Source organism: Bos indicus, chromosome 7 (genome assembly GCF_029378745.1).
Source record: "Bos indicus isolate NIAB-ARS_2022 breed Sahiwal x Tharparkar chromosome 7, NIAB-ARS_B.indTharparkar_mat_pri_1.0, whole genome shotgun sequence".
In the NCBI taxonomy this organism is placed as follows: domain Eukaryota; kingdom Metazoa; phylum Chordata; class Mammalia; order Artiodactyla; family Bovidae; genus Bos; species Bos indicus.
Genome location: NC_091766.1, coordinates 64,723,000 through 64,747,041, shown reverse-complemented (window position 1 = coordinate 64,747,041; position 24,042 = coordinate 64,723,000). Strand labels below are relative to the sequence as shown.

At 43.9% G+C, this 24,042-nt stretch overlaps 1 protein-coding gene across 7 annotated transcripts in view; it reads right to left on the bottom strand.

Annotated features, from left to right (window-relative positions):
- Window positions 1–24,042, bottom strand: part of GRIA1 (glutamate ionotropic receptor AMPA type subunit 1) — a 348,469-nt gene that overhangs the window by 69,859 nt on the left and 254,568 nt on the right. For all 7 annotated transcript variants that reach the window (XM_070793885.1, XM_070793887.1, XM_070793883.1 and 4 more), the window contains one exon: window positions 22,195–22,565. In XM_070793885.1, coding sequence (XP_070649986.1) covers window positions 22,195–22,565 — 371 coding nt within the window. The remainder of the gene's footprint in view (window positions 1–22,194; window positions 22,566–24,042) is intronic.

The following is a 24,042-nucleotide window of genomic DNA, read 5'->3' as shown; positions in this document are numbered from 1 at the left end:
ACGATGCAGTTAGATCAGAATTTAATTATCCCAACTTAATTGTTCATATGGCTTTCTAGGAATGCCGCTATCTCAGAGTAAAGCCTATTTGTATTATCACTTAATTTTAATTGACATTTACAGAAAATGAATAATTTGGTGTCACATGAATAAACTGTTGTTTGCTCTTTTTCCTATAATGAAGTGGCAGTAGCTAACCTAGGTAACATGATACAATATACAGTCTCTACAATAATTCACATGCTTTATGTCAGTGACTTGCAAATACTGCTCCACTAAGTTTCATTGGTCTGTACATGCGTGCATGCTCAATCATGTCTGACTCTTCGTGACCCCATGGACTGTAGCCTGTCAGGATCTTCTGTCCATGGAATTTTTTCAGGTTAGAATAATGGAGTGGGTTGCCATTTCCTACTCCAGGGGATCTTCCCAACCCAGGGATCGAACCCTCATCTCCTGCATTGGCAGGCCTATTTGTTACAACTGTGCCACCTGGGAAGCTTGTTTCCTTGGTCTGCCCAAAGTAACTATGATCATGGTGAATTCAACTTACAGGGCCAGGTCAAGCCCACTCACTGGGAGCTCTTCATGGTCCTGGTATCTGTAATTATATCTACAGCATCTACTGACTTTGAGTTCTATGGTGTGGATTCCTTTGGCTTCTGCTTTAGGTTATTCATACTCTGTGTGGTATGCCACCATCATGCACATGTTTTTGTTTTTCTTACCGGGGACCTTAGTGACACTGTTGGACTTTCATGAGTGCCGTATACAGACATAAAACATTACAGAATGACTGCCATGCACCAAGTCCTTGTGCTGGAAATAGAGATGGGTGAAAATTGGGGTCTGCTCTTAGGGAGCTTACATTCTAGCTGAGGAAACAAGAGGAATTGTAGAAGATAATGTCCTAAGAAGTAACAGAAATACGTGAAAAATACCTGAGAGTTCTGAGATAAGAACCACATAGCAGGTGGGGTGGAGGAGATCAGGAGAGAATTTCCTGAGAAAGTGGTATTTGAGCCAAGCTGTGGAGAATGAGTTCACTAGACAGAGAAGGGGTGGGGCGCACTCTCCAGGCAAAGAGACAGCACAGTGAAAACTCAGAGAGGGTCCAGGAATGTCGAATGAAACAGAGCATAGCAGAAGACAGAATATAGGAGAGAGACAGAGATTAAAGAGAGAGGAGTGGGGGAGAGAAGGAGAGGAAACGAGGAAGAAAGGAAAGGAGTGAGGAGGAAGACCCAAGCACACACATACACACAGAGAAGCAAATAGGGATACAGACAAAGATAGGAAGGGAGGGGCCAGATTTTAAAGGGCTTTGAAGGCCACATTAATAGGCTTAGGCTTTATCCTACAGAGTTGAGGGAGAATTAACAGAGTCTGATCAAGGTGGTTAAAGGGCTGTATCTGAGTTGCAGAGCAAACTCTACAGAGAAAACCCGGAAGCAAGGAGAACTTATTACTGGAGGCTTGTCTCCGGGCACATCTGACCTCATGACTGACAAAGCCCTGTGTGTGAGTTCCCCGAGTTCTGAACCTCTGCAGGAACACAGCACTGTGCTGACTTGGCTGAGTCAGAACAATCGCTATCAGACATAAAGGAAGAGAATGGATTATACACTTGAAATATGGGTGGTATTCATCAGTTCCTCCTCCCTCATAATTGCCTAGAAGCTAGTCTGGAACTGTCTGGTCTTCTCTTTGAATTAATGCAACAATATACTGCCAACTGCTTCTCTACCAGGTTGTCCATTGCAGTCAGATTAAGGATTTCAAAGGAAAGCTTTTGGTCCATAATTCTTCTGGTTATAAACTTTCTGATTCATCTTTTATTTCCTACTTAATATTCAGTAATTTGCCTGGTTTTCAAAACAGTTTATAATTTAATACTACTTTTCTATTTCATTTTGTATACCTTTGCATCAGGCTTTCTTCATCAGACTTGTGATTTCTAGCTTTGTATTTATGCCCATACTGTTATATTTTCTCATGTGTATACTTATAAAAGTGTATTGACAAATGCAAGTCATAGGTACTGTTTATTTAAATGTTTATTCATTTACTTCCTCTCTCTCTCAACATCCATTAAGGCTGCATGGTAAGTGCTGGAGTTACAGTGGTCATCAAGACAAAGAGGCCCTGAACCTCACGGAGCTCAGAATTGGCCTAGAGCTTTGTTACTCAAAATGTAGTCCTTGGACCAGCAGCATTGGCTTCATCTGGCAGTTTGTTAGAAATGCAAAATCTTAGGCCCCACCCGAGGTGATGGTAGTGGTAAAGAACCCACCTGCCAATGCAGGCATTGCAGGAGACACAGGTTTGATCCCTGTGTCAGGAAGATCCCCTGGTGGAGGGCATGGCCACCCACTCCAGTATTCTTGTCTGCAGAATCCCATGGACAGAGGAGCCTAGAGGGCTACAGTCCATGGGGTCACAAAGAGTCAGACACAACTGAAGTGACTGAGCAAGCTTGCAAACCCCAGACCTACTGAATTTAAACCTCATTTTAACAAGATCCATAGTTAATATTTTAAAGATTTTTTTTTTTTTTTTTAGGATGTGGACCATTCTTAAATTCTTCATTGAATTTGTTACATTGTTGCTTCTGTTTTATGTTTTGGTTCCTTGGCCATGGGGTATGTGGTATCCTGGCTGCCTGACCAGGGACCAAAATCTGCTCTCCTTGCATTGAAAAGTGAAGTCTTAACCACTGGACCACCAGGGAAGTCCCCTAGATAATTTTTATGCACAAAAGAATTTCAAGAAGCAATGCTCTAAGAGACAGGAGTTGAAAAGACAACTGTAACGATAGCATAGGGATGGCTGTGATGCTGGAGAGACAGGGATACGAGCTCTAACACCATGTTGTTGAATGGTCAATTATGTAATAAGCATGTTTAAGTAATGGTGTGTGTCTGTGTGTGTATGTATGTAGAGACCACATGTTATTCTCCTTGAGAACCTCCTACTCACCTAGCCCTGTCCTGAGTCCACTGTAGGTGACTAGCGCACGCTTTTGCTAACACTGATTGATTGAATTGCTTACAGAAGCACGAAGACCAATTTTAGGATTTTCGAGGTTTCAGCAAATGATGGAGTTGTTCGATTTTTGCCAGTACAGTTTTGATTTATAAAGTGTGGAGGTTTTGTTTGGCCACAGCAGAAAACGAATGTTGTTTATCCTTTTCAAAGCCACAGCATTTCACCATGGTTGACATAAACAGGGTGGAGAATTCACAAGATGCAATGGAATCAAATTTTGCACAGGACAGTTTTTGGTCTGCGGCTCAAGGCTATGGATGAGTTTGCTCTTTCTGTGAGTTATTTGTATTTTTATTATGTATGGAGGAATAGGTGATTCATAGCTAGGTCGATACTCCTCATTTAACTGCATAGCACATCCATTACTTAGTAATACCCTTAGATTCAACTGACACAAAACTTAATACCTGAAAAAAAATTCACATTTTTTTATGTTTTCATCTCTCTTATGGTGTGCGCAGCCCTGTTTTCTCCTCATATTGAGTTGTGACTAAGGGTTAGTAAAAGCAACCATGTTTTGAGTGCACAAGAAATTCCTATCTGTTCCTCACCAGCTTCTGCTTCATGTACCTACTTCTTTTACATTAATTGACATGAAAGAGGATTCATCCTTCTCTCTGGGAGAGTTTTACATGCTCCATGTTTGGATCCCTTATCCGCTCATGATTGTCCTGCACTTTAACCATCACATTTAGGTTTTCAAGCACTGACGGAGTCTCACCTATTGATTTGTGCTAGTGCTTTGAGAAGACCCCCAGTCACTGGTGCTTCAACAGAATATTCCATCTTACAGTTAGAAAAAGACCACAGACATGGTATCATAACAGATTCTCTTCTACACCCTATTCTAGCGCCCAGCGGAATCATCCAACCTCTATTTCAGCACCCTGAGCAAGCTTCTCCAGACATCTGCATCATCCTAGGTATCAACACATTATAAAGCTCTAGTAATTAAGATAGGGTGAAGTAGGGGCAAGAATAGACTAGTATATCAACAGAAGAGAATCAAGAGTCCAGAAACATACCTATGTGCACTTGGTGATTTGAGAAAGGGGCATGCAGTGGGGAATAGGAGGGACTTCTCAACAAATCATGCTTGTTCAATAGGATATACACATGCAAGGAAAAAAAAAAATGATCTTGCTCATATCTATAGGACACATAGATCCAAATGGTAACATTTCAGAAGAAATCATAGAAGAACATCTTCAGGACCTTGAGGTAGGCAAAGACTTCTTATACAAGATGTGTGGAATGCTAGCTATATGGGAAAAACCTTGCTGAGTGGACAGCATTAAAATTATGTGTTTCTGTTCTTCATACAACACTGTCAAGATCGTGAAAAGACAAGCCACAGAATAGAAGATACTGATATAATAGACATCTGAAAAATGACCTGTATCAAAGTTATATAAATAATGCTTGCTGAACAATAAGAAAAAGACAACAGAAAAATGGAAAAGAAATTTACAAAGGAAATTCTTAAAAGAGGCTCTACACGTGGCTGATAAACATGGAAAAGGTGCCTAATTTGCATCAGGTAGATGCAATTAAAATGGTAATGTCCATGTATAACTGAGTAAAAATGTGTATATTATGATACATTCACCTGCTAAAATAAAAAAGGGAGATGTGGAGCAACTGGAACTCATATACATTATTGGTAGGAGTATAGATTTGTTTTTAGAAAATAGTTTGGCAGAATCTATGATAGGAAATTATAAATAATGTGGCCTAAGAAGTCCTTTCCTGGGTATATATGCAACAGATATTCAAAAGTGTTCTCATTAGTTATCTATCTTATATCTGTTTTATTCATCAGATCAGATCAGATCAGATCAGTCGCTCAGTTGTGTCCGACTCTTTGCGACTCTTTGCGACCGCAGCACGCCAGGCCTCCCTGTCCATCACCAACTCCCAGAGTTCACTCAGACTCACGTCCATCGAGTCAGTGATGCCATCCAGCCACCTCATCCTCTGTCGTCCCCTTCTCCTCCTGCTCCCAATCCCTCCCAGCATCAGAGCCTTTTCCAATGAGTCAACTCTTCGCGTGAGGTGGCCAAAGTACTGGAGCTTCAGCTTTAGCATCATTTCTTCCAAAGAAATCCCAGGGCTGATCTCCTTCAGAATGGACTGGTTGGATCTCCTTGCAGTCCAAGGGACTCTCAAGAGTCTTCTCCAACACCACAGTTCAAAAGCATCAATTCTTCGGCGCTCAGCCTTCTTCACAGTCCAACTCTCACAAGTGGTGTACATATGTCAATCCCAATCTCCCTGAAAGTATTTAATTTCTTGAATTCTGATTACACAGATGTTTTCACTTGATGAAAATTAACTGAGCAGTATATTTGTGATTGATGCACTTATATGTGTGTTATACTTCAACAAAAATGAAAAACTAAATCAGTTGTGTGTCAAACAGGGAGGATATGAGGAAAGCCAGATTTTAATTAACATCTTCCTTTGCTCAGCATGGCATATTAAGTTTAAGAGGGAAGAGTTCATTGACTTAAAAGGGAGTTGAAGTTAAAAAAATAAACTAGGAATCTTCTCTATATAAGTAGGAAAATTCCTTTTCTATCTTTGAGTTTTGATGTGGAAGATATGGTGAATTGTAAGAACACTGGCTTTGTGGGGCAGCCTGATAGATGGACTTATGGTTTAATAACATGCGTACCCTTTCTTCTTCTCCAGCCAGATGGATGGATGAAGACTGACCTGCCAGCATCATCTGTCCCTTTGGGTCACCTATGGATGGCACTTAGTGCTCAAGATATACCTGAGCTTTGTAAGTTCACATTGTAAGTAACACATTGCTGCTTGTGTGTTAGTCTTGTCTCCCCAGTTAGACTGTGAACATCCTATAAACCAAGACCTGGCATTTCTTATTTCTGTGCATTCTCCACCATAAGGAGGAGACAATGGACCACAGAGACTCAGTAAGCACGTTCCATTGTATTTGGTTGGCCAGAAAGTTCATTTGGGTTTTCCTAATATCATACAGAAAAACCTGAATGAGCTTTTCGGCCAACCCAATAGAATGTCAGATCATTGCGTCTGTGAAATCTGAGGTCTAAGAAGGTAAGTCATTTGCCAAAAGCCACTTGGCATCTTTGTGTCTTCTAAGTTCCATCCTTGTCTAGACCGTGCAAGATCCCTGTACGGTCTTGGTGAGAAGAAACAAACCATGCTCCTTCTGTTCTGTTCCCTTGGCCTTTCCTTACTTCTTAGTGCAGAGATGCAAAAGTACAGTAACTCAGTTTTGTGAATTCTGATTGTTCTGCTTGCTGATTCACAGAGCAAATACTGCCTAAATGTGGGGCCCCTTGGCTTTAGGGAGGAGGAACAATCTGTGTAGTCTTAACAAAGTCAAAGACAATAAGTGACCTGTCTCAATTCAGTGTTCAGATCTGCAAAATGAGAACACATCAAGCTTTTGTGCACCTTCTATGCCTTTTCATTTAACTCCAGGGGCAATGATGAAATTCAAATCCTTATAGATCCCGAAAGGTGTTGAAATCTAATCTCAGTCTTTTGAAAAATTACTTATTGTTTGCTAAGGGTCACTTGAGTTCTTTTCGACAAGAATACTTCATCCAAGCACGGATTATTAACATTGGTTTTCCAAAGTATAAAAATAAGGTAATTAGATAAGAAACAACCTGACTTTTGAGGCTCTATTCTGTAGATTCATTAGGGATCTAATCCATAGATTCATTAACTTAAATACTAGCATCTCTTATAGACACAAACAATTAATAAGCACAGACGACACGTTAATAAGCACTATCCAGAAGTGTCATATATGTGTGTGTGTACCTCTACTTGTGGGGAGGTGAGAGTGAGAGATGGGTGGAGAGGGAAGGAGGAAGGGAGGGAGGGAGGTATGAATGTGAATGACTGTGTCTTTTACTGAGCACTTATCACATGTCAGGCAGTGTACTAAGTGTTTTAAATTCCTTATTTTCGTTAATCTTCATAATGATTCCAAAAGTATTATCTTTATATGTAAGGTGTAGCTGGTTGCTTTTTCCAAATACCACCACTGCAACCTCTACCATTCCATGTGTGCTTCTTACAATGTGATTTTTGACCCTTGTCCTACCGAAAGGTGGAATCTTTGTTCCTTCCTTTCTGATATGTCTGAGCTGGTGACTCTGGCAGAAGTCACCCCCTGTGACTTCTCAGGGTAGGTCATGAGACGTGCTACAGCTTTTGCCTGCCTCCTCTTGGTTGCTTGTTCTTGGGACCTGGCCATCATGCCGTGAGGAACGCCAGCAGAGCATGGAGAGGGAATGTATAGGTAGGTGGTGAGAACAGCAGCCTCCACTGCCAGCCATGTGAGTGAGTGAGCCTGCAGGTAATTCCAGCCCCACTGCCAAGTGACCGACAGCCTTGTAGTTTCTCTATCCCAGGTCCCAGGCATCTGTAAGCAAGAACAAGCCATCCCACTGTGCCCATATCCAAGTTTCCTGACCCAGGGAATCTATGAGCAGAATAAAAAGGCTGCTGTTTTATGCCAGAAATTCAGGGTGGCTTGTTATATAGTAACAGAGGTCCTGAGTTGCAAAGCTAGTTGCCCAGGATCACACAGCATATTAGTGTAAGAAGCAGAATTAAGCCTAGGTCTCACTCCAGAGCTCATGAGGTTCTTAATTACTCTCTTGAAAAAAACCTTGCATATTTGCAAGTCCTGCAAAACCAGTGTCTGTCATTCTGGGATACAGAGGAAACCATCATAATGCTGACTGCTAAGAAACAAAACCAGGTACCTGGGAGATCAGGAGGGGACTGGTGGGCAGTGTGGTCTGGCAGGAAGAGTCATTGCCCCGGTGATGAGTTTTGCCAGGGAAGCAGGCAGGAGCTTGGATGCAGTTCCTGAGGCTTGAGCTATGGAATAGCCCTGGGATGGAGTGAGCATCCTCGAGTCATAACTGCACCTGGCAGCCTTCCCTCTTCGTGGGAACAGCCTACAGACTTCCCTCTGGCCAGTGCTGGGCCAGGAGCACATAAAAAACTGCATGTCAGCAAGGCTCTGAAAGCTCTTAGCAGAGAATAAATGATTGGCGGGAGGCCAGGGACAAAACTGAAAGAAAGGAAACTGGTAGCACAAAAGAAGGGAAAGAAAATTAAAAATTTTTGAACTCCTGGTGTATGCCAGGTATTAGACAACATGCTTAGCTTCTCTTTGTTTGTATATTCTTATAAGATCCTATGATATTCGTATTAATAGCCTCTTTTTAAAATTAAAAAAATTTTAATTGAAGTATAATTTACTTACAATGTGTTAATTACTGCTGTACAGCAAAGTGATTCAGTTATACATACATATATGCATATATATGTGTGTATATATATAGACATATATATACACGTTATTTTTGTTATATTCTTTTCCATGATGGTTTATCATAGGATATTGAACATAGTTCCCTGTGCTATACAGTAGGACCTTGTTGTTTATCCATCTCCATACCAAAGCTTACATCTGCTAATCCCAACTTCTCACTCCATCCCTTTCCCAACTGCTCCCCATGGCAACCACAAGTCTGCTCTCTATGTCCGTGATTCTGTTTCATAGATTCATTTGTATGATATTTTAGATTCCACATGTAAGTGACATCATATGCTGTTTTTCTTTCTCTTTTTAACTTACTTCACTTCGTATGATAATCTCTAGTTGCATTTATCTTGCTGCAAGTGGCACTATTTCATTCCTTTTTATGGTTGGCTAATATTCCGTTATATGTATGTACCACATCTTCTTTATTTAATGGCCTCTTTTTTTTAAAGAGGAAACAGACTTGGCAGTTAAGTTACCGGCTCAAGTCTTACTAGCTAGTAGCTGGTGAACTAAGATCATGGCTCAGTGTAAAGGGTCTGTGTGCAAAGCAGGAGATGTGTGTTCCATCCCTGAGTTGAGAAGATCCCCTGGAGAAGGAAATGGCAACCCACTCTAGTATTCTTGCCTGGGAAATCCCATGGACAGAGAAGCCTGAGGGGCTACAGTCCATGGGGTCACAAAAGAGCTGGACATGACTTAGCGACTAAACAACAGCAACAAAGATCAAAACCCAGGTCTGAGTAGTTAACAGGATACTTGGGCTCGAAACACAGTCCTCTTCTCGGCTTTGCTTGGGCTCTCCTGCCACAAACCATATCTTAGCTGAGGCTCCTTCTAGAAGTCCACATTTATCCCTTGGGACCAGTCCAAGTCCCTCTTTTTCTTCAAAGCTAACCCAGACTATTTTGGGCCTCAATGATCTTTCTTTTCTGTTGACTATAAATCCTGCATTTGGAAATTATTCAGATGAACATTTTGCTTTATTACCTATTTTTTTTTCCTTGTGTATCTTGATTTTTGCAAAGTCCGAAATCTGTACTCTAGTTTCTTCCTTTTTCACACCAGCCATAATGCCTACCACTGTGCCTAAGGCAAAGTTGATATCCTAATGGTCCTCAACTAAAACATTTGATTGATTAATCCTTACTTGAATCTGTCGGAATACATACCTACTGTAACCAGAAACAAAGCAAGATAAACTCCCTCTTCATTCTCTCTGCCATTCTCAGAATGGGTACCTCTACAGAGAACAGGGCATGAAAGGGGAGATGGATACCAGCTGAGTGCCCGGCCAGACTTGCACAGAAGGGAAGGCATCTTTCTGCCTGACAGCCCCTTCTGTCTGCTGCTCGGGAGATAAATACCTGGCAGCAGCAGTGGCGGGGACTTCTTGAGAGCCAATATCCTCTGATTCAGAAATTAGACCCTCACTGACATGGTTTCGTCCACAGTGGACCAAGACTTAACACCAATCAGTAAAGGTGCTTCATGGGGAGTAGGGAGTTACTTCCTGCAGCAACTGAAGAACTGGCCCAGCACTGCCCACTTTAGACTCTCTGTTTCTTGGGTGACACTCTAATGACTATACAACAGCGTATCAGGCCCCCAAAGTCATGGTATTGAATGCGTCATTGAATCTTGTGAGCTCTTAACCCTTGACTAATGAGTCCCTAGGGATGAGCGTGATTGACAGGTCCCCTGGCTCAACACATGCCCGCTTCAGTGCTTCTGCTCACAGTGGTTCCCCCACCAGAGACTTCTGTCTTCATTTCTCTCTGCTTTTGTGGAAAATCTTAGCTCATTTTCAAGGCACAGTCCAGCGCTTCCCAGAGGTCTCTTTGTACTACAACCCACACTAATATTTCATTTCTCAGAAGAAAATCTAGCATGAGCTCTACATACCACAGAGTTTAGTCCTCAGAGACACATTCCCCTAGTTCCCTGTGTTCCAAAGAGGCAGCAAGATGCAGTGAAAAGAGCCTACAATTTGGGACCACTGGGACCAGAGCCCGTTATTCCCCTGCTATGCAATCCTGAAGATCCTTGCAGAGTAGCACAGGCATCCTTGTTCATCCACCCTAATAGCTGCATTGTCTGCCCCTGGATGGTGAACCATCACTGTCTTCAGCTGATGGGCAGCAGGCTACTTCCAGCTTTTTAAAACAAGTGAGAGGAGATTGATTCAAGATGGCAGATCAGAAGGATGTGTGCTCACCTTCTGTGAGAGCACCAAAATTGCAACTAGCTGCTGAGCAACCATCGGCAGGAGACACTGGAACCCACTAGAGCAATGAAAACCCTTATACTACCTCTTGCCACATGTGCACAACCGTTTCTAGAGGAATGTGTCGACTCCAGATGGACCATAATTTTAAGGCCATTTGTAATTCTTTTTGCCTTGTCCCTCCTCCATTCAAGTCTAAAATCCTACAGGGAAAAACATTCCCTCTCCAGCTTTTGGCTTTGGCTGTGGGATCCACCCTATGCCCACAGTCACCTCCCAGCTGAAACCAAGAAACTCGCTCCTCCAAAGTGGCACCAGTTTTATCTTTGCTCTTGTCTGTTTCACCATCTCCCTCACCAACTGGCTGCACTGCACACACTCTGGGTGGGGCAGAGTGCACTCCCAGGGGGTCCCCTCTTCTTCCCCAGGAGATGACTTTTAAGGAAAAAGATACTGTAAGGAATATTAATGGAAAAACTCAAAGCCAAAAAAGTCTATTTTTTAAAAGCTAGAGAACCCTACAGATGAAAAAGGATGCTTTTTATTTCCATGAAATCTGACAATCCATAGGAAGCCCTGAGGGACCATGAAAAGATTTCTGATCTTGGAAGACAATGGTGTCTCAAAAATAAATCACGAGTCTTTGAATCCAATAGACATAGGTTATAATCCCAGCTCTGCTAGAAAACCGTGAATAAGGGAGTTAATTGTCGTCTGCCTCAGTTTTCTTATCTATAAAATGGGGTCGATATCCCTGAACAGAGGTTGTCATGATAATTAGAGGTAACATCACATGACACTTAAGAGAGTGCCTGATACATAGTAGAGAGGGAACTTTGTTTTCTGGATTGGTCTATTTCACTTCCTTTTCTCCAGTTCTTTCTGCTTTTCTTCACATCTGTTGAGATCCCAGGACTGACTTTCCCCACATTACACAGGTAGTGACCACCAGAAATTCTCTCTTGGGTTGCTTTCTCTCCATTAAGTGAAAAATGTGACATGGTCTTTAGAAGGCTACTTGTGAAAGTGCATATTTTCATTCAACAAGCACGTGTTGAGTATTAAGAATGCCTAACCCCCGTGTCAGGTTCTGGATGAGTGGCAAGGATAGGTTTTCCGGTTTGTGTTTTCATAAGGAACAGAATTGGGCAACAGTAGCTAGGGATTGAAGATAGATGATGCCCTCAGAGAGGTTCAGATAGCAATAGCAACAACTATGTCAATACCATTTACTGTGTTCATCACCTCTGTGCAAAGGAAGAGCTTTCCACACATGATGCCATTTAATACTCAGAGAATACCCTTGAAGTTGGTGGTCTTACTATCTCCACCTCCCAGAAGAAGCAACCAAGGCACAGAGAAGTTACTTTCCTACGCTGACATGGCCAGTAAGTGGCAGAGCTAGGATTCAGCTGGAGGCAGGCCAGTTCCAGAGATCAAGCTCTATTCCTGCGATGCATAGCTTCCCGGGAGAATTGGGGTGAGGAGGGGAGCAATGGGATTTCAGTATTTGCAAAAGAGAGCGTCATTGAGCAAGAGGGATGAGAGAAGCTGCTCCAAATACAGGGAATGTCAAGACTATAAAGGCAGCTTGGGGCTGAGGGAATAGACTGATGCACAACCTGGCTTGGCTAGAGCCTTGTCTGGACTTGGGAATCAAAGGGACAGAAGTCTTAGATGGGGGCTGCAGACATGCCAGGCACCATCCTTCTCCCATTCTGAAGGGGGGGAAGTGAGAGAGAGAGGGGACGTGACTCACCCAGTGGGCTAGTAGACTGAGCTTTTTTCTAAGATCTTTTATCACCTCCTCCAATGGCACCCCACTCCAGTACTCTTGCCTGGAAAATCCCATGGACGGAGGAGCCTGGTGGGCTGCAATCCATGGGGTCGCTAAGAGTCGGACACGACTGAGCGACTTCACTTTGACTTTTCACTTTCATGCATTGGAGAAGGAAATGGCAACCCACTCCAGTGTTCTTGCCTGGAGAGTCCCAGGGACGGGGGAGCCTGGTGGGCTGCCGTCTCTGGGGTCGCACAGAGTCGGACACGACTGAAACAACTCAGCAGCAGCAGCCAATCCTGTGGGCCCACCTCCTGTGACATAGCTACTCCTGATTCCCTCCCTGGGAAGGGCTCCATTCTGCCCCCAGCAGCTACTGTCTCCTCACTTTAAGGTCCTCTTTCTTAAGCCACCAGATTCACACGGTGACTTTCGTCATGTAGGTCTCTCGTTTCTGTGTTAGTGGAATGCGCTATTTTCTGCGAGCAACCTTGGGCTTCATTCACCTATGGTCTTGCTTGAACACAACTTGGGTAGAAGCATTAATTTGCCACAGGTGGATGGTGGTCCATAAATCATACTCAAACCATGGGGATCCCCACAGGACTCTGAGCATACATTCTCCATCAATTCAACTAATGATGCTTTCATTGTTCTCTTTTTACAACTCAGGACTTCTTTCCAGGCAAACAGTTGAGTCTGTGGATCTCAGGTGCTGCATTTCCGGAGGGGAATTAAAAAGAAACAGGGGTTCTCTCCAGGAAAATGTAGATCTCAGGAAGAGGCAGGCAAGTCTTTCTGCATATAGAGCTGTGAGGACTTTGTTTTAATGCAGTCCCATTCACAGCCTGGATTTTCCAAGGTACGTGAAAAGAAAGAAAAACACAGCAATCAGGTCTTTATCCTTGGAACCAAAAATGAGGGCTGAGAGAAAGGAGAATTCCTTTAAAAAAATTCTACGAATATGATATTCTGAGTGTGTCTAAATGCATTAAAGGTACAGTGGTGTTTTGTACTCCTCATCATTCTTCCAGGGGTGCCCAACTGCTGGCCCACAAGCTGAATCCAGGTGAACTTTGGCTTTATCTGCAGAGCTCTCTGGGAAGTGACTGTCTAGGGCTGAGTGGGAGCAGTCCCCTTTTAGCTGACGCAGGCATGCCCAGGTCAACACAGCCCCCAGCTGACCCCTGTTTTTGTGTTACTCAAAGTGTTAGTCAGTCAGTCATGTCCGACTCTTGGCGACCCCATGAACTGTAGCCCACCGGGCTCCTTCATCCATGGGATTCTCCAGGCAAGAATACTGGAGTAGGTTCCCATTTCCTCCTCCAGGGGATCTTCCAGACCCAGAGATCTAACTTGGGTCTCCTGCACTGCACATAGACTCTCTACTGTCTGAGCCACCAGGGAAGCTTATGCTAATTATGTCTGAGTCCCTTCCCCTTCCCTGTAAGCCAGAATCTTCATCTATGGAATTGGGATGGGGGTGTTGATTACATCATTTTTTTTTTTTTTTTTTTTTTTACTGCCTGCCTCCTCTCACTGGAAGGTAAGCTCTAGGAGGATGGGGGTTTTGTCTGCTTTGTTTGGTGATGTCTCTTGTAGCAACCTGAACCATGTCTGAATGTAACAGGTACTAAAGAAACATTTCAGGATAGAAATTGTCCTAAACATCCTTTTCAGCTTGGGAAACACTTTCTGAGTGTTTTCCTATTGTGATTTTGGAGGAAAACAACAAAACAAAACAAAACACCTTTCTCCTTCAATTAAACTGTTCAAACCCTGGACATCCATGACAGTCTAGAGATGTGACTTCCCCTTTGCTGATGGCCAGAACTGCTGGCTGAGGGGCAGAAAATGGTGCTTTTCATTTGCATGTCCAGCGAAGCTTTTACCCTCCTGTCACTGCCTTCGTTTGAACACCTGTATGTGGCTTGTGCAGGCTCTGAAAGTTCTCCTCCTGTGCTTCTCCACGGTCTGTGAAACTGCTCACTATCAGAGCCTGGCTCTGGGTCTCGCCACTGGGTAGCAGAGGGTTAAAGTTGAAAAGGAAGGAGGCATGGAGCTGGAGTCCCCAGTGATGGGGAATCACTGTCCCTGCACAGATCACCCTGCCACAGCTGCAGCTCCTGTTACCCAGGGAGATGTGCTCTGGTGAATCCTATAGGAGCTCCTCCAGGAGCCTGGCCTGGGGAGGAAGCAGCGTCCCTGCAAGGCCTCTGCCTTCAGTGGCCACGCCCAGGGTCTCTCACTCCCTTGGCAGGTAACACAGGCAGGGCAGGCAGATGCTGGGCTCAGTGTTTGTGGCAGTTGACTAGCATGATTTCTGGCTGAACCATGGACCTCACTTCTTACACTTCCAAACTGGCTTAACTGAACAACATCCTAGCTCAATGGCTTTCCAATTTTAATGCCAACCTGCCTTGGGGGAAGGGGAGGGCTTGTGAAATGTGTACTCCTCTCTCTAGATGCAGAATTTCCAGTTCCTCAGACTTAGGATGGGGCCTGGAAATCTGTATTTTGACAGGTATCCCAGGTGATTATGATGCGGGAGTCCCAGCAGAAACCCTCATACCTAGTCCTAAGAGTATCAAACCCACTTCTTGCATCATCGCTGTGCACACATCCTTCCTTACAGCACCGAGTCTGTGTCCTAAATGAGGCTTATGTTTTCTAAAGACTGGATTAGGATTGTGTGTGTGCTCAGAGCGCTCAGTCGTGTCTGACTCTTTGCAATCCTGTGGACTGTAGCCTGCCAACCTCCTCTGTCCATGGAATTTTCCAGGCAAGAGAACTGGAATGGGTTGCCATGTCCTACTCCAGGCAGTCTTCCCAATCTAGGGATTGAACCCACATCTCTTACATTGACAGGCAGATTCTTTACCACTAGCACCGCCTGGGAAGATGAAATATTTTATAAATTCAGGCTGGTTCCATCAACTTCCCTGAATATTTACCCCCTTTTCCCCCATGCAACACTTCAGTGACACCAGTATTGGCCAGAGGAAGGGGTTTGCACGACTGTCTCTGGGAGGGAAGTGGGGAGAACAAGAGGTGGAAAGGGGAGATTCCTCATCACCCCTCTGTGCACTGTAGTCCTGGTTGCTGTGGATTTGTGTGTGAATGCGAAAGTCAGGCTGTCATTGGTTATCAGTTTAGGCTCTGTTCATTGGCTACTCTGTTCCCATGGTGAATCAGTCTCCAGGCCCTCAGCAAGCACATTAACTGGGGTTGGGGGGAAGCAGTGTGGTGGTACAGGGTTCCTGGAGATCTCCAAAGTGCTACCACTCCCCTGCTTTAGAATTCTTCTTGCTGAGAGTAATTATCTTCCCTAGGTGGAAATAATTATCATACATTCTGTCACATTCTAAGATCAGGAGTAAGAGTTCTGAAAGCTGGAATCATCATTTCCCATTTTCCTCTCTTCCCCTGGGACCTTCCACACCCTTCTCCTTTTTCTTACTAGGGTCATCTGATCCCAGAAAACTGGAAGCCAATGGGGAGGGCCGTGGGAATAGAGTTGAAAGGCTCACTCTTAGTCCATTTGCAGGCGATGGAGCCTGGGATGACACTGCAGGGCAGGCAGCAACTGGCCAGAGGCATTGCCGTGGGGACCTTAGAGAAAATCCCTTCCCCCTTTGGGGCCTCAGTTTACTCCTCTGTAACATGGGGTAGATGAGTCAGATCCTTCTCTTGATCAGAGCCAGACCTAAAGGTCTCTGGAAGTGTGGTGCCATGTTTTCCAAATGCCCCCTTCTTCTTGGAGGCACCACTGACTCTTGCTCTCCTCCCTTCAGGTATCTAATCCTTCAGCCAGTGCTGTCATTTCTAGTTTCAAAGTAGACCGCTAATCCATCTCCATGACCATCATAATTTCCATCACTGTAATTGCCCCTAGACAGCTGTGAGAGCCTACTGCTCAGTCCCTCTGCTTCCACTCTTGACTATTTTCTGCTTTAATTCATTTTCCTCATAGCTCCCCAGAGTAGCATTGTAGCATGTAAATCAATCCTTCTCTTACTTAAAACTCCCCAGGGCCTTCCTATGTATTTAGAGTAAAACTTTAAATCTATGCTATGGCCCCAAGTCTCTGTGAGATCTTGCCTCTGCCTGCTTCTCTAATAATACAGCTCTGTGTCAGCCTAGCTCCTCCTTGCCTCTCTGCGCCGTGGAGAAGCTTTCTCAGAACACCCTAAGTCCCCTTTAATTCCACTTCCTCTATTATCTGTTGCTGCAGCAGTTTCATTTTATTCATAGTGCATCACAGTTTATACATTCACAATTGTTTATTTAACATCTGTGTTACCTCACTGTACTTGCCAGCTCCCGGAAGCAAAGACTCCCATACCCTCAAACGCCATCATCAACATATCTTTATATCCTCAGCACCCTGTGCTGTACCTTACAGGCAATTAGTAATATCTGTTGAATAAATAAATGACCCTGGATACAAATAGGAGGAAAAGCTACAGAAATGAAAGTTGTGGGAACTGAAGATAAATTTTGCCTGGGGTGATTTTTGTCCTTTCTTTCATACATCCCTTCTCAAAATGTTCTCATTTATGAAAAAAGAAATCTAAAATATCTATTAAACATAGGTATTTTGGGCACAAGACATAGGCCTGCAAATGCAATTCATGATGGCATTTCTATCTTACCATCAACAAAATTAAAAAAAAAAATATTTCTTGTGATCACAGCTCAACTGAGTTTTAACTTTCAATGTTAAAATAGGCTACACAAAGACAATTTCTCATATAAATATTTGAAAGGGAGGAGGGAAGAATCTTGAAAGCCAGCCAGTAGCATTTCCTGGTGTACATCACTGAAGGTGCTAATGACATTATTTTGTCTATCTGTGGAGCTAGTATAGAAAACTTCAGCTCTAGGGCATGGCAACCCACTCCAGTATTCTTGCCTGGAGAATCTTCATGGACAGAGGAGCCTGGCGGGCTACAGTCCAGGTCACAAAGAGTCTGAGGTCTGAGGTCACAAAGAATCGGACGTGACTGACTGACTAAGCACAGCACAGCACAAGCACTGTGGCCCATGCTGTTGGCTCACTCATCAACGTCCGTTCTCACCCTTTCCATTTTAGTGGCTAAAAAACTGTATTCTTGCCTTTCCTACCTTCAGTGCTACTAGAAGTGATCACGGGCCACTGTTCTTACTAATGAGATGGATAGAAGGAGACGTCTGCTTGGGGTGGGAAGTATATTGTCCAGCTTTTGTTATCCTGATCCAGAGAAGCAGAACTGGCTGCAGTACTTCCTCCCCGTCTTCCTGCTTGAACCTGTACACGGCATCTGGGAGCTGCCGCCTTGTGACGGGAGTAAATGCCAGGGCAGCCACAAAAGAGCTGATCCTCATTTCACTGAACCATGGGCTACTATCTGCTTCCACTTTCCTTTTCATCTAAGAAAGATAACTCTCCATCTGGTCACATTACTCTGGTCAGATGATTGAGCTACTTACAGACAACTAACTGTATTTGGTCACATTTAATTGTTTTTTTTGTTGTTGTTGTTGTTAGTATCAGTTCAGTTTCAGTCACTGTTGTGTCCGACTCTTTGCGACCCCATGAACTGCAGCACACCAGGCCTCCCTGTCCATCACCAACTCCCGGAGTTCACTCAAACTCATGTCCATCGAGTCAGTGATGCCATCCAGCCATCTCATCCTCTGTCGTCCCCTTCTCCTCCTGCCCCCAATCCCTCCCAGCATCAGAATCTTTTCCAATGAGTCAACTCTTCACATGAGGTGGCCAAAGTACTGGAGTTTCAGTTTTAGCATCAGTCCTTCCAAAGAACACCCAGGACTGATTCTCTAGAATGGACTGGTTGGTTGTCCTTGCAGTCCAAGGGACTCTCAAGAGTCTTCTCCAACACCACAGTTCAAAAGCATCAATTCTTCAGCGCTCAGCTTTCTTCACAGTCCAACTTTCACATCCATGCATGACCACTGGAAAAACCATAGCCTTGACTAGACGGACCTTTGTTGGCAAAGTAATATCTCTGCTTTTCAATATGTTATCTAGGTTGGTCATTAATATAAATATTGAATAAATTAAGAAAAAAACCCAAAGCTACTTGTGTATGTATGCAGATATATGCAATTTAGGTGGAATTTAGTCTCCCAATTTCTAAATTTTGAGAATTTATGATACACTGTTAATAAATAGCAAGAAAAATTAATTGAAGCTGATTTGAAAGGATGTTTGAGTATAAAAAAGCCCTTAAAAATATAATACCTCCTACTGTAACCCTAGGGTGTCTAATGCTATGTATATCAGAGGCTCCTAAAGCTCCGTGGACTTTTGATGTTGTTTACGTTAAATATATAAACAACAATAATGAAAGCTTCTAGTTGTCTGCTTGGCTCTGGCTTTCACCACTGTCTTAGCATCCCTGTGTTTTTGTCTGGTCCTATTGACAAGTATGTGCCTTTTCTCTTTAGCATATATTCCCATCAAATGTTGCGATGCATATTCTGACTCTTAGCGGGGCTTCTACAGACCCCTAAGTGCTGGAGTTGGCCAAGCTAGGCCTGGTTAGCAGGAGTCCATCTCATCCTTATTCTGGCAGGTTGACTCCTCTCTCTGCCTGTCAGACCCTCAAAGCCAAAATGCCAAATCCTTCTGCCCAGTCCTTGTGAGGGGTGTCTCAGGAATCCAGGAGTGAATCACTGTGCCACTCTGTCTGTGGGTTTGCCCAGGAGACAGAGGTCCATTGGGTTTTCATTGTGAAATTTACAATGGCACCCTTCCTTCTAGTGAAGTTTACAATACAGAAAGTTGATAAAAGAACTGAAGTACCTTCTCGTTTATTGTGTTTCCTATGTGTTGTCTAAATAGTGTGTTGCGAGTTCTATACATATTGGTCTTTATTTATTGTTGGGTCATAGTCGTGGCCGGAGACGGCAATGGCACCCCACTGCAGTACTCTTGCCTGGAAAATACCATGGACGGAGGAGCCTGGTGGGCTGCAGTCCATGGGGTTGCTAGAAGTCGGACATGACTGAGCGACTTCACTTTCACGCATTGGAGAAGGAAATGGCAACCCACTCCAGTGCTCTTGCCTGGAGAATCCCAGGGACGGGGGAGCCTGGTGGGCTGCCGTCTATGGGGTTGCACAGAGTCGGACAAGACTGAAGTGACTTAGCAGCAGCAGCAGCATAGTAGTGGCACCTGGGATCTTCACTGCATTGTGCTGGAACTTTTATTGTGGTACATGGACTCTCTAGTTGTAGCACACGAGCTCAATAGTTGGGGCGCCTTAGTTATTCCATGGCGTGTAGGCTCTTAGTTCCCTAACCAGGGATGGAACCCATGTCTCCTGCATTGCAAGACAGATTCTTAACCACTAGACCACCAGAGAAGTCCCTACATCATTCTCTTTTAACAATACTAGAGGTTGTTTGCCGTTTTACCAGGGAAGATACAGAATCACAGAGTGGAGTTGTTTTATTAAAAGTGAGGAGGAAGGGGGCTGGGTACTTTCCTGTTTAGTCTCATCTTCACCTCAAGGTCATTTCCTAAGATAGCCTCATAGAACCCTCAGGAGTCCTGGAAACACAGTCTGAAAACCCTTTTCTAGCCAGAAGTCACAAACTCACATACTCTCTCAGGGGCCAGCTGAGTCGCAGCAGAGTGAAGCAGATCACTAGGGGCTGCGGTCCATGGGGATGTCATGGATCAGCTCCAGAGGGCAGCTGTCACTCAGTTTTGGAGCATCATTGTCAGACTGTGCAAATCATTGACGCATGCCTGGTAGCAGATTCAGTTTGTGGGTCACTAACTTGAGACTTCGGGAGGAACGGTGGGGAGTGTGAAAACACAGCCTGAGGTCAGACCACATGGGTGCCTTTAGGAGGTAAGATGCCCAGCCAAGAAGGGAACATAAGAGAGAAAACAAACCCATGGGTCTTCTCAGACACCTGCATGTTTGGATGGCCCGTGACACTGAATCATTGCTTTCCACAGTTTATCTACTGGCCTGAGTTATTTTTAAGCAAGCCCTTCCCCTGCTGGGTTCTCTCTGCTCTTTACCATGTGTCTGCCAGCACTGGCCAGGCAGCCAGTCTCACACCTCTTCTCCCACACAACGCCCCCCTCCCCCGACTGTCTTATTTAGAGAAAAACAAGATTATAATGGTGAGTGATGAGATGATCTAAATTGTACAGCAGGTGAAGTGAGTTCTGCGGGAAGCTCCTTAGGAAGATTTTATTCCCTTGCCACTTAGCAATATTGGTCCTTGCTGACACTCAGATCTGAGCCAGACGGGTGGTACTGATGCCTCCGGCACATGTCTATGAGGCCTTCGTATTTATGCAGTTATGCCCCCAGAAAGTGAGAGTGTGTGCAAATCTATTCATGCAGCCAAGTGCTAAGCCATGTCTCCCTGCATGCTTTTGAAGCTTGGTAATCGATAAGGGACTGCCTGATTAAAGAGCTCATAGATATTAAGCAACTGTAAAAGGAAATACAATCAGTGCTTATTTAACAGGTAAATTGGAGGGGATTTGTGACATGAACATTCCAGAATATAGCTGAAAGAACATTACACAGAGAGATGGAAAGGGAGATCAGTAAATATGGGTACTGATTTAGATGAAAGTGAAGTGAAAGTGAAAGTTGCTCAGTCGTGTCCAACTCTTTGTGACCCCAGAGACTATACAGTCCATGGAATTCTCCAGGCCAGAATACTGGAGTGGGTAGCCTTTGCCTTCTCCAGGGTGGTGGTCAAATTTCTTTTTATCCATCTCCTTTACCTTTTCCCTCCCTCCCTCTTTCTCTTCTCTTCTCTCTCTCCCTCCCCTCCTCCTTTCCTTCCTTCCTCTCTCCCTTCCAAAAACCTTTCTCAAAAGAAATTGTATTCACAAGTCCAGTGTGTAAGACAGATGAAAATGGAGCTACTCATGTCCAATGCGAGGGCTGAAACCTCACTGATTTGGCCACCCCAGTATTCTCAATATGATATCAGAGGCATTTCCAAGAAACTTCATGAAACTTCCCAGCCACAAGAAACAAATTTACATCACAATTGGAACTAGACAGTTTCCAAGATCTTACTCAGAACCGAGACAAGAAGAACCATTTTCTCTTAAAGATGAAGACACCAAGGTCTACAAGAGTCAAGTGACTTGTCCAGAGCCACACAGAAAGTGCTAGAACCAGAGCAAGAACCCAGTCATAATTCAGTGCTCCTGCCACTCAGAAATAGTTTGGGATTGTGGTCTGAATCTTTTTTTTTTTTTTCTTTTTTTAAATTAATTAATTAATTAATTTATTTTTATTTTTTTAATAGAAAATTATTTAATTAGTATACATGTGTTCCCCATCCTGAATCTTGACTCACCTAACTACCAGATGTGTAACCTTGGAAAGATATTCAACATTTCCATGGTTCCTCATTTGTAAAAGGAGGTATCACAAGTGTCCCCACCTAATGCTTCTGTGAGGATTCAATTAAATAAGGCATGAAGAGGACTCAAAACCTTGCTTAGGGTGTGTGGTAGGTGCTCAAAAATGTTAGTGGTACAATACCACCCCCCATCCCTTCTCAGTACTATACAGAACATTAGAGTCACAATTATGCCTGTTAATCTTGACAGAACACATCACACAGACAGCAGACAGAGCCGGTCAAGGCGTGTCCAGATCCTCCATAGCATGGAATGGACAGTTGACAGTAAAGCATAGTTGAGGACTAAATACAATAAAGTCTGGAAAAAATTGCCATGGCTAACTCCCCATGTATATATATAACATTGAGTAAAGGTGATGAGAAGAGCCGACTGACCTGGGAGAGATGTCACATCCTTGCTGCATGAAGGCTCCCAGGGAGAACCACAAGCTGTTGAATATCCCAAACTCATTGGACTGGTCGCTGGTGGTTTGGTCTCGCCCTTCCTCAAACTCTTCGCTGTGCCATTCGTAGGGGCTGAAACGGCTGACCAGGAAAAGGACGACGCTCACTCCAATGTAGGCGAACACAATGCACATCCAGATCTCATAAGCCAAAGGATCCAGGAAGGAAAAGACCCCCGGTTTGGACTTCTGTGGCTTTTTTATCATGATGGAGATCCCCAGACTCATAAACGGCTTGGAGAAATCGATCACCTCTTCCCGGACCAAGGTGATAGTTAAAGGGGCAACAGCCACATCTGCTCTCTGCAGAAAATATCGGGGAGAGAAGAAAATGTGCACTTTAGTTCATCAGCCCTCTGTTCCCTCATTTTCCTCTTCATTCTAATATTCTTTTGTATCTAAAGGATGTGAGAGGAAGAACCTCAGAAATCCAACTCCTCCTTGTCTCTGTGAAATATTTACAATAAATGGTTGATCAGCTCAATATCTCACAGGAGAGATTATCCTGCTCTTTGACAGTTCTAATTGTTAGGGGTGACTTCCTCACCTTATGGAAGGAAGGGGGCTCTTGTAATGTCTCTTATTTTTTTTGCCTACCCAGCAATCATGCCTTCTTCCCCTTAAAGAACTACTCCTGCTCCACTAACTATCCTCCGGTTCAAGTGGGGCTGATAACCCTTATTATAGGTGAAGCACATCCCCCAGATCTGGCCATTAGTGTAGTCCACTCCCCTGGCTACAGTGGTTCATTCAAGGATGGCACAAGACCCGAGTCTCTTTCATGAGCATGAGCCCTGAAAGGCAGGGTGAGAGATGATCCATGATGAAATAACTTGGGTGACCCTTAATTCATGGCTTATCCTGCTATCCCTAGGAACATGGTAGAAACATGTGCCAAAATACTCTTTTGTTTGTCCCCAGGAACATGAACCAATCCTTCTGCTTGCCTAAACCAGTTGGAGTTGGGGTACTTTTACCTGCGACCGAGACAGTCCTGGCTAACAAGATAGATAGTAAAGCAAGTTTAACTCAATAAATATTTATTGGGCACTCATATGCAAGCCCTAGGCTGAAAAGAAAACTGATCTCTACAACTAGTAAAAGTTGGTACACACACACACACACACACACACACACAAAGTAGTTTCCCAAACTACAGGGTAGATTGGATACATGCTAGATACTGTGAGATATGTTTTGTATCTGAGAGATGCAAAGTGCTACAGGAGGTCAGGAAGGAATTAATTCTGTCTGGGGAGGTCAGGGACTGCATCCTCAAAGAGGTAACATATACACTGACATTGAAGAGGGAGTAGGATTTCAACAGGTTGCTCGGATACAGAATACATTCCCAGAGGAGAGAATCATGTGAGGAAGACCTGGCAGAGAGAATAAAGTAGTATCACAACTATTTTTTTTTCCAGGAAGACTGCTAAGAAGTGCACAAATAATTCAGTTTTAAAAATTCATGTAGATAAACATAAAATAGTTGCAAGAAATGTTCATCTTTGGGCATACCACACCAGCCTTGCTCTTCTGTCTTTCCTATCTCTGCTTAATGGCAGGAGCACTGGCATCTATGCTCTAAAAATCCACTGTTCTCCTGGCCTGAGATTAAGCGATCCTGGAAGTCTAACGCGGTTCCATGGAGGGATGCCATGACATTCACTTTTGAAATGACAGGCATGTCTGTGCAAGTCTGTTCAAGGCAGGTGGCTTTCTCTTATGATGCCATGTAATAGTCCAGATGTGAGGCTGCAGACTGATGCTGTCCAGACCC